General features: G+C 39.7%; 1 protein-coding gene across 1 annotated transcript; it reads left to right on the top strand.

Moving 5' to 3' along the window:
* Positions 1–1,359: 1,359 nt before the first annotated feature.
* Positions 1,360–11,006, top strand: LOC306943178 (retinal homeobox protein Rx2-like). The gene is made up of 4 exons (XM_079529384.1): positions 1,360–1,406; positions 2,010–2,482; positions 6,577–6,839; positions 8,078–11,006. Exons 2-4 carry the CDS (start codon positions 2,209–2,211, stop codon positions 8,585–8,587), a joined length of 1,047 nt encoding a protein of 348 aa, XP_079385510.1. The 5' UTR covers positions 1,360–1,406; positions 2,010–2,208; the 3' UTR covers positions 8,588–11,006.
* The last annotated feature ends 601 nt before the right edge of the window (positions 11,007–11,607 follow it).

Genomic DNA, 11,607 nt, shown 5'->3' with positions numbered 1-11,607 from the left:
TAGGGTTGATCTCTGTGACACCTACTTGGCAGAGCTTTTGATGTACCAGCTGGTAGAGGGGAATAGGTTTCCCCTCTTTAAGAATATATCTTAGCTGGGACCCAATTCGTCCGAAATCAACAAGATCGTGCACTTGGTGACAAGTTTTTGATTTTTGGCATGGTGGTAGGTATGGCTATAAGGTTTTCAAAAACCATCGCAAACCCTCCCTTAGGGGAGGGCAAAAATACACATTTCAGTGACCTGTACCTGTGCCAGGGCATAAACCTGGACTGCTGTAGTCTATAGTGATTATATTACTACAGGACATTTACCCTGTCCAGTCCATACAATATTATTTATGGTTTATGATGTTAAATGATATGTGTAGTTTTTGTTGCACATGGTGCAGGTGTTTTAATTTAGTAGTGGGGTCTATGGGTATGGAAGATGGAGACTTTCTATTCATAAATACCAGAAGTCTGAGGAAGAGCCTGTATTGCTAGAAACCTTGCCCTTTTAATGGGAGCTACTTTGTGTGCAGATTAAATTACTGAACATATCAGTTTAAAGAACGGATTACACAGTCTGGCCAACTAATTGCCTGGATTCAGTTTAATTAGCCATTAAAGACCTCTGTTCTTTTAGTTGCTGCAGCATGTTGAGTGTAGAGATGATGAAACAATACTAGTTTCCTAAAAATGTGGCAGTCTAAACAACAATTCTTAAACCAGTTACAGATTATATCTGTCCAGGAAATCAATAAAACTATTGGGTAGGCTATTCTTTTTCACACAAACCAGAGTAAACAAGAGCATGGTACACAATAAATGTTTCCCAGTCTAAACTGAAGGTCTTCAAAGACAAGGACCTGTTTGAAAGTAGCTGTTTTCATGAACACTATACATCTTTATTGTGTGCAGTCATTCTCTGTAAAGCCCATCTCTGTGTCTTTTCTCTCGTACATTTGTCCATAATGAAGGGATTAGTGAAAACTCTCAGTACATGCCATTATCTTTTAGACAATAGATTTTTTGAAAGAAAGTTTTGTCAAGGCTTCATTAGCAATGGCCTCCCTCTGTGGTCTGAATGCAGGGCACATTTGGAGCAATTACTTGACCAGAAAACAACTGTCAATCATTCTTAAAGGGGAAGGATTCCAATTAATAAACCTCTTAAACCCTTTGGTTTTACTTCCATTTCCCTACATGCTTTGGTGTCCTGTCTGGTTAAGAGAGGTTTATCAAGAAAGAAAGAAATTCCATGTGCTTGTTACACAGTGGTCGCTTTGCTCATTTGTGTATAGAGGATTTCAAGGACTTAGCAGTGAGTAGCTGTCGGTAGTGTCTTTGCTGTCATTGCTGTTCTTCCTGGCCAGAGAGCTAACATGTGCTGAGTCTCGGCACTTGTTGGAAACCTAAAGAGAGGTAAGATGAGTTCGTTTACATACCGTAATTCACTGTTTGTTAATTATCTGAGATATTGCTATTTGTTTTAAATGTGATTTAATATGATTTAACATTCTGCTTTTAATGTTTTTGGTATTATTATATCAGCTGGATTTTACAACAAAGTATTAGTAAAAGCAACACAAAGGCATATTCTTTGGGACACAAAAGCAAACATTTGAATTAAATGTCCTAATATCAACCAAATTACAAATGCTGAATCAATTGATTTAGCATTGACCATAAATGTATTTTGCAAAAAGGTGAAAAGATTCTTGTAGTACAAATCAAATATAGCATCAGTATGCAATGCAGAAATTCATTAAATCATTAAATACTGTATAGCCTACTATTCTCTCAACTTTATTTTTTTCCATACAAATAATTCTCAAAAGTTGTTTTACTTTAGCCATAGTATAGCTGCCTGCATATATACAATACTTTAATATTGTTTATCTACTAAACATAGAGTGGAAATTGTGAAATAGTATTGTTTTTGTAGGAATGTAGGAATGTTATTAAACAGTATTGCATGTGGAAAAACTTCACATAAGAGTTGTCCTTACTTTTTCTCTTTCGCAGACAATATCATGAGAGTTTTCTCGCTTTGTTTCATGGAAACAATTACACTGGACCCTACTGGAAGAATAAAGCCCCTTCACCAGGCATAAGCTCTTCTCTTGTACTTGAAAAGTCTGGTTGGACAGCTGCTCTATCTTGTAGCACTTTTTTTGTTTTGTTTATCTGTTGAGGAAGAGAGTGCATCTCACAGGGGGCTCGGATGCATTTGTCAATGGATACCTTGGGAATAGGGGACGATGGTTGCTTAGACAACTATGATATGGCAAAAGGTGCCGGGTCGAGTGGCGGAGGCAGGGTCCACAGCATTGATGTCATACTGGGATTCAGCAAAGACCAGGACCCATTGCTCCAGTCTGTAGGGGAAGTTGAGACGCACAAGTCCAATGATGAGAACTCGGATAAGCACGTTCCTCAAGACCCCTACGAACACCTTCCAGCTCTGGGAGACACCACATCACACTCTGGATACCATGGTGAGTCCTGTAGTAGAGTGGTTCTCAACCTTTTCAATTTCAAGGACCCCCAGTTTTATATGCATTAGGCCTTATATCCCCATTTGATACAAGTTGTTATCTGTGGGACCCTAATCTTTAACTCTAGGTTCCAGTTTAGAACAAGTGCTGTGTTGACTCAAATCAGCAGGTTTTGCCGCACTTTGTGTCTCAAACCTATAGTAGGCTATATAGTTAGTCAACTATAGGGCTCAATACTTTGTCTACTTTGTCTACTCCTTTTTCCCCTTCCCACCAAATATCTTTGCAGAGAATAGCCTATCTACAAGCTCACAACACGCTGCAACATGATGAATTATGAGCTTGTAGATCTGCAATTTTTGCTTGGGTTCATGTAAATTCATGTTTACCCCCCCCTTTCTCCCCAATTTATTCATTTTTCTAATTAATTCCTCCCCACACACATTTCTGTGTCACTGCTGTTGTATCCTACTGACTCACCTGACACTGACAGTGAGGAGCCCCCACCGGGAGGACCTAGGCTATCATCCTACTCCTTCTGCCCAAAACTCACTGCTGACAGGAGTACATGCAATGAGTCAATGACCAGTATCAGCACACCTTTATGATCTTTCACTCACTGTGAAAACTGACTGTCTGCAATACAGTACAGCATATTCCTTGACATTTTCTGGTCATGTGTATGGTACACATTTCATTTAACTTTGAAAGTATGAAGACAGGGCCATTTGTTTTACACTTTACACACTAATACTATGGATAACAAGAAAAGCTTTAAACATCACACTGATATCTTGGTTGAAATATGGAGAAATTTAAATATTGTCCATGTAAATCTTTTGAAGTTCTTTCTGCAGTGATAAATACATTAACAAACCATATGCAATACACCATACATACCCGCGTAGTAGCTGGATTCATGTTTGTTTATTGTGTGTGTGTGCATGTGCGTGTGTGCGTGTGTAATGTGTACTAGCACTACTAGTATGCTGATTTATAGGCATGCACGTGCAATTATTAGCTTTTGACTTCCAATAGTGAATAACCCAGGGACATCCACCTTAATTGTGTTGTAATCTAACAGGCTTACATTTGATTTCAAGTTCGATCTTCATGGTGCATGCTACAAGACTTCTAATGTTAACAAGTTTAATGTGGAGAATCACACTAACAATGATTTAATTGAGAAATATTTGCTTATTTATTTAAAGAGATATTTCACTTTCAAAAAAAGTTGTGGTCATTTCATCGTCTATACTCAGGCTGATGTGAACACCCAGTTTTTAAGTTTCTTGCAGTATTTAGATATTTGATATTCATTTTAACCTCCATTTTATGGGTGTTTTTAGATTCATCTAAAACACCCATACTGTTTTCATTTGTTTTTGAGGGGCACATTGGCACAAACTTTGTCCTACACAAACATTAAATTCCCATTGACAATGAATGGACAATTTTACATCATAGTGTCTGAGCAAATAGACTGTATATTTTACGTCATGATGATGTGCAATGATAAGAGCGCCCCTCACTTCACACGGATGTGATTTTTAATATTTTATGGAGCCTTATCCTTTCCCTGATGATTTTTATTTTCCCCCCCAAAAAGGTCTGGTGACTGATACTGCCACCAGACCTTTTGAACCGGAAGTCATGTAAAGTAACCTACCTGCTGCATGTACAGTTGGGTGCCACCGATATTGTCCCTTATCATTTGACCCATTTAGGCCTGACCTCAAAATTTTAAAAAATCCTTCTAAATCCTCCAGTTTTCTGAAATAAATATTTTCACGATTTTTCAAAAATAGCAGACCTACAAGCTCGTAGCGCGCCACTCGGTGGCGCGCTATGAGCTTGTAGATCTGCTATTTTTCAATAGCTAAATTATAACATGATTGAACACCAAAAGGGGTTCCCGCCCAAAATGGGTTAACTGTCCTTTTGCGCAGATCACGCAAACCTCAGCAAAAAGAAAAGGACAATATCGATGGCCTCCAACTGTACCTGCTCTCTCTGTACAGCGGCATGCAGGGGCCATCAATAATGTCCGTACATGGACAAATGTGTCTTTGGCCTTGGCCTTGTCCGTGGCGAATTCTAGATTTTCAGTTTTACACACCATTATAATGTTCTTATTTTGATCATATTACCCAATTACTGAATGTCATGGGCTATATCTTGCACCACCCCTTAACCCTATTTTAGAAAACCTTTTAAAATAGTTGAAATAGCCAATTTCTTCAGGATATGTATGACACTGATTTTATACAACACTATGGCACATAGTCACAAACCTGTTATGGTCATTCAGCGTGGCCATAGCTGAGTGGTTAGTGAGCCCGCCTGGTCATTCCAGCATGATGTGAGTCTCTGAGCAAGTCTCTTAACCCCACATTTCTCCCCGGGCGCCATAGAATCCAATGGCTGCTCACTGCTCCTATAGTTGTTATAGGATGGGTAAAACGCAGAGGATGAATTTATGTATAATGTGACAAAAAAACACCCCAAAGGAGTGGGGACTATTCTATTCTATTATTTGTGTTTCTGGTAATATTGTTGTATGCTCATTTTGTATTTCTGTGGCAAAAATTAAATGTAGACAAAAATGTCCACCACAAGCAATCTTTGTGTTTACACAATGTTTGTGTTTACGAAAACACTCAAAGCTGGCAATTCATTGTCAATGGCTTCAATGTTTGTGTTAACACAATGTTTGTGTTTACACAAACCCTCAAAGCTGGACATAGGAGGGGCTAGCGCCCCCTCAAAAAGTTAAAAACATACCGCCAATCTGACCGTTATATGCCCATATATATAGGCATACATATGTATATGTATATGGAGATCCAGTTGTCCAGGACCATGTTGACACTGGGATCTCCATATATGGGCATATACTGATGACACCGGGATCTCCATATATGGGTATATAAGACACAGGCAGATAAAGACAGATAAACAGATACAGAGATCATAGATCTACATATAACAGACATACGAGTACAACAGGTATTGCATAACTGGGTATTACATGCATTCCCAACTTGAAATTGTTCCAAACTTTCATCGTTCCTGAGTAGACTGGTAATAATAATACCTCAGTTACATAGTTACGGGGGATAGGTACAGAATGAATCATAATGGCTTAGGGAATTGTCTGGATATGTATAATGGTAAACACAAATATGATACTTTAAGTATTATGTGGGTTAATCTCACCATGACTGCTTCCTACATGGGGTAAAGACCTGACATGACCCAGACCAGAGTAGCCTTAGCTCCTCCCCTTACTGTAAGTGGCTTTACTTAACCCACGTCAAGACCAAGAAAGACATGCCAGTATGCATGTTTTACCAATAGCCTATAAGGTAGGGCATGCATGTCCATACCTTAGCTCAATTCCAGCTGTAGACCTGCGTGGCATTTGTTCACCCTCTCCGTCCTGAGTGCCCTCAGTTTCCATTCTGTCTATAATCACCCGTCTAAATAAAGAAAAACGGCCCATAAAAAGAATAATGAGACAGAATATTCCACAGAGAGTGCATTCACCATATTACTAATGATATACAGTTTAGCGTTGCTACTCTTCAACCTCTGATCAGATGAAGAAAAATTACTTGGAGGACTCTACGGACCACTCATGGGCTCCGTAGGACCCTGATGTAAACTAGTCTTAGTACCTTTTCTGGTTTTATCCTGGTAGCAGATTTTGTATTGACCTGTACTTTCATTGAACTGTACAAACTGTGAATACAATTTTCAATCAATCAATTCAATCAGGCCTGCAATTCATTGTCAATGGCATTCAATGTTTGTTTGTGTTTACACAAACACTCAAAGCTGGCCATTCATTGTCAATGGCATTCAATGTTTGTTTGTACTCAAAGCTGGCCATTCATTGTCAATGGCTTCAATGTTTGTGTTAACACAATGTTTGTGTTTACACAAACCCTCAAAGGTGGAGGGTTTGTAACAGTAATTTTGTGAAAGATTGTGTCTGTGTGAGAATTTTCTTTTTAGTCATTTTGACAAAATAGAGCCAAGTATTTCAGTTCATTGTCAACTAAAACATCTGATTAATTAATTTTCTCTAGATTCCGGACTTTTCTCCAGCGACAAGTGTGAGGAGGAGATAAGCAACCTCCAGAAAGGCATCGAGAGTCCTGAGGGTTCTCCAGATCCAGCTAAAGAGGAAGACCATGACCATCCCAAGAAGAAGCACAGGAGGAACCGCACCACCTTCACCACATATCAGCTCCATGAGCTGGAGCGGGCCTTCGAGAAGTCCCACTACCCGGACGTGTACAGCCGGGAAGAGCTGGCCATGAAGGTGAACCTACCAGAGGTCCGCGTGCAGGTATGAACATCCTCACTGAGTACTAGGGTAGCAGGAATTTTTTGTGAACTGTGAAACACATTTTATGCATCAGTTAAATAATTATGTGGTCTATCAAATGCCGGGGGTGTGGAACGCGTGTGTCGAATTTGTAGTCAGTGGCGTGTGCGGTTCTCGAGTTACGTGCATTATAGCCGTACACACAGACAGACAGATAGATAGATAGAAGATGATACCATGATGTATGATATTTAATTTCTATTGTCCAAAATCTAATACCAATAACGTCTTCAAAACAGTTCCAAACTCTGAACACTTTGTAGGTCACCAATACCTTTGATGTAGTACTCTAGGCTACATTCTAATGTATTTACTTGCCAGTTGTTTATTTTCTAATACACCTTATTTAATTATTGCACCCAGAAAATATACATTAACGCTGACATTTGTGATTTCATGTGACTACTCACTTTTACATTCTGAACACCATGGCAGGCTTTAAGCACACTCTGAGTAAGGATACATTTAAAAAGCCATAAATACATTGAATGACAGGGCTATTACATTTACAACAATAAAATGCCACTCGACGCCAACCAGTTTCGATAATCACATCTATGATCTGTAGGATTTAGAGATGTGGGGCGGCAGTAGCTCAGGGGAAGAGTGGCACGATGGGAATTGCAAGGTTCCCAGTTCGAACCCGGGCTCCCCCAGAGTTAGTGTCGAAGTGTCCTTGAGCAAGACATCGGTGTGTGAATGGGTGAATGGGTGAATGTAATGCACAGTTCTATGGAAAGCCCCTTGGATAAAGGCGCTATATAAATGCACTAGGGTTGTCCAGGTCGGATCGGGTGATCGGAAATCGGCTCCGATCTCACGATTTTCAAAAGATCAGAATCGGGAGAAAAGGTCGGATTTGTAATTATCTAATGTAAATCTCAAAGAAAGATGTATAAGCAATGAGATTTTGTAAAAACTGTTGTGTTTATGCTAGTTGTTTTCCTTCTGGTCCCAGAGATCATCAAACAAAGACTAGTTACACTCAGAGGCGTGAAAGACATAGTATATGGCATGAGTATAAATATAAAGATTGGATCGGGAAAGATCGGTATGTCTCAAAATCAAATGATCGGAATCGGATCGGGACATCCCTAAAATGCACTGTTGCTTTACATTAATTTGTGTGATAACTGTGACAAAAATGACATTGTTTCACTTCCAACGTCTCAATGCATCTTTTTGGTGTCTGGTTGTAGGTGTGGTTTCAGAACCGCAGGGCCAAGTGGAGACGCCAAGAGAAGTTAGACACTAACAGCATGAAGCTCCATGATTCTCCCATGCTGTCCTTCAACCGTCCCTCTATGCCCTCCAGCGTGGGTCCAATGTCCAACCCCATGCCCCTGGATCCTTGGCTCACCTCGCCCATGGCCAGTGCCACTCCCATGCACACCATCCCTGGGTTTATGGGGTCACCGCAAGGCCTACAGTCTGCTTATCCTAGCCACAGCTTCCTCAACACCCCACCTGGCATGGTTCAAGGCATGCAGTCGATGCAGTCCATGCAGTCCATGCAGTCGATGCAGTCCATGCAGTCCATGCAGTCCATGCAGTCCATGCAGTCCATGCCCCCCCCACCCTACCAGTGCCCACCTAGCTTCAGTGACAAGTATCCTATGGAGGATGAGAGGAGTTCCAGCATTGCTGCACTGCGGATGAAAGCCAAAGAGCACATTCAGTCTATGGATAAAACCTGGCAACACATGTGAGTCAGTGAAGAGGTTTTTTCACGCACTCTAGTGAATGTTTACAAAGATGTTTTTTCCATTGTGGTTGCATTTGAGCAATTCTCAAAATGAACTTCTAATGAACAATGTTTTTTTGTTTTTGTTTTTCACTTTAAAATGGTATTGCATTTTGAATGAATACCTTGATGGGAAGATATTTGATTTCGTTTTTTGTAAATTTTTTCATATGACAAACATTTTGCTATATTTTTGATCAATAAGTCCTCTCTGATCTTGTTTTGATAGAAATGTCTGGAATCTCAAGCTGAAGATTATTTAGAATATCTAAAGGTGGCTGAATTATATTGTAGACTTCAATGTCGTCTAAAAGTAACAGTTTATTGTGGTTACGTGTTTTTTACTGTGTATTGAGTTGAGGCAAACTTGTCCAAAAATGCCTATGTATTTGAAGACATTTGATGATTATTTTGTGGGCGGAACCCTTGAATTCTCAACCTAACCCTAATCCTGTGTTAGTTATAATGGGAATAATGCACAGATAAGAAGAATTTATTTAGGCCCCCCCTTGCAGCTGATTCAATAATAGATTTTTCTTTTTCTTTTTTGAGAAAATAATCACTTTATTGGATATAGTGTAGAAAGTTAGAAAACAGAGGCCAAAGAGAAGAGAGACATGCATGAGACATGACAGGAGTTTGTTTCAAACTCTGGTCATTGTGATTCACAATGTGTATGTGATCCATAACTAGCTGTGCCACCATGCACCCTAGCAAGAGAAACTTTCCATGTGATTTGTTGTTGTTCTTGTATGTTATTGTATGTTTCTTGTATATTGGGTTTCCTTTTGAACTATCGTTTTGGACAGTATTAATTAAGGACCCAGGGTGGGTGTCATTAAAAGAAAAACTCCAGCTGGTTTGTAATTCTCAGTGGACACACTCATGAGTGTTTTTAGAACCACTTGATTGTCCTTTTAACCGCGGTCTTATTTTCATTTGGGTATATGCTTGAAGGCAATGCAAACGACACTATGTGTCTGATATTTCAATTATTTGATCTTTAAAAAATTACCTTTTAAGAGTCCCAATAACCTGAGTTTGGAGGATCGAGGAGGAAGTTTGGGGGTCTAATCTGTCCCAGAGGCTAATATGGGCAGACAAGCATACCTCTTAACACCTAATTACTGCCTTTAAAGCGATTAACCCAAGGTTCTCAACGATAGACAGAATGCCCTCGGATGCCCCTAAAACCCTATTCAAGATCTGACAAACTGTGCCCCTCCCCTCCAACTCACAAGGTTGGAAGGGGAGATTATAGGTTATTTCTGTTGTATAGACGCTAGACCAGACAACATGAATCATTGCATATCATGCAATGTCCTTATAAGCAAAAGGTGCTCCTTGCTGCATTGCTGACAAAATGTTGACATGCGTCAGGTGGATATAATGTGGGAGAGTAAACAGGTGCTGGTAACCTCCCTGCCTCTATATGAAGTAGCACTGGTTGCTAAAACTATAGTACCAGATGAACACTGTTAAGAAGGGGATTATTTTTGCACTGACTGTTCAGACATACGGTTGGGATCAGAGTGTGTGTGTGTGTGTGTGTGTGTGTGTGTGTGTGTGTGTGTGTGTGTGTGTGTGTGTGTGTGTGTGTGTGTGTGTGTGTGTGTGTGTGTGTGTGTGTGTGTGCTGTAGGTGCCCGTGTGGATGATGCACTGGCTACAGGGATACGCATTGTTCAGCACGATTCCGCTCTCTTTGTCTAGTTCTTGTTAGACAAGCATGCTTAGAGGCGGAAAACATCAACGTCTTTTTAAGGTCAGAGATGACCGATGATTAAGTGGACTTAATTGTATAATTGAAATACCATGTTTATGGTATGTTTGAAGTGATGTATGTTTATACAACTCCTTTAACATTTACGCATCATCAAAAATATGATCATATTATTTAACTGAGACAGACAGTCTTAAGCCAACTATAGGCGTAGTAGGCTACACTACACTGGCAATTCTTTAAGGCAGTCGAAATGGGCAAATTTCCCTCACCAGCAGTTCAGATTTGGGAAATTCGATACATTTACACTATAAAGAACAAGATTATGATTATAATTGCCCATTCTACATTGCCTCTAAACGTTGACTATATCCTGTTCCAATGCAGCATCCATACCGTGTTGTTTTTAATAGATTTTATTTGTTTGGTTTGTTATCAGAATCCCTGTTGGTTACAGTGGACCAAAAAAAGCCAAAGAAACTAAAAAATAATATTTTTGACTAGAAGACACATTTAGAAACATGATAAATGTTGTGTATTATGTTTATTATAATTATGTTCAACATTTTTCCACTTCACCTCACATTAATCTCTACATGTCTGACTTTCATGCTCCATGTGCAAGTTTGAAATATAACACAATAAAAAACAAATACAGTAGAAATAAGGTGAATACTGCAGATTCTGGCATTCTTTCCCCCCCACCACATTCACTAGTGAGCCACGATGACTTAATACTGTGTCGCACACAGAAAATAGCTGATCACAACGTGTTGCATCGTGACGCATTGAGATTTTGCAGATCGGCTATTTTCGACAGAGGACTCCGTCATACGATGAAGTATAAATCATGCTTTAATGAGTGCTGATGTACAATAGGCCAATGTAGGCTGTGACAGAGGGAGTCGGCGTGGGGGAGACCTGTTGTGTTCCTCCAGGCCTTGTGGAGCCTTGTCAGGCCGTTAGGCAGATGATGATCCACTCCATCAGGCCTCACCGGGGGTGTCAGTGGGCTGACACTCTTGTTGCCCTCTGGTAGCTTATAGGGGTTTCCAAACTTTTCAGCTCAAGACCCTAAAGATACATTTGGTGTCTTCCCGGGGCCCAAACGTACAAAAGTACATTATGAAAGAACACCTTAGGCCCTATTTCAAAATAGTGAAAATATAACTATAACGTTTTTTGTTTTTGTAATTGTTTTGAAAACGTACGTTTTTATTTTCTTTTTCTAATTAATTTAAATTTGTAGGAAACCTACACAAT

The sequence above is a fragment of the Electrona antarctica genome (genome assembly GCF_951216825.1).
Source record: "Electrona antarctica genome assembly, chromosome: 19".
Taxonomy (NCBI): domain Eukaryota; kingdom Metazoa; phylum Chordata; class Actinopteri; order Myctophiformes; family Myctophidae; genus Electrona; species Electrona antarctica.
Note: the sequence above shows the minus strand (reverse complement) of the source record. Positions and strands in the feature narration are given on the sequence as shown.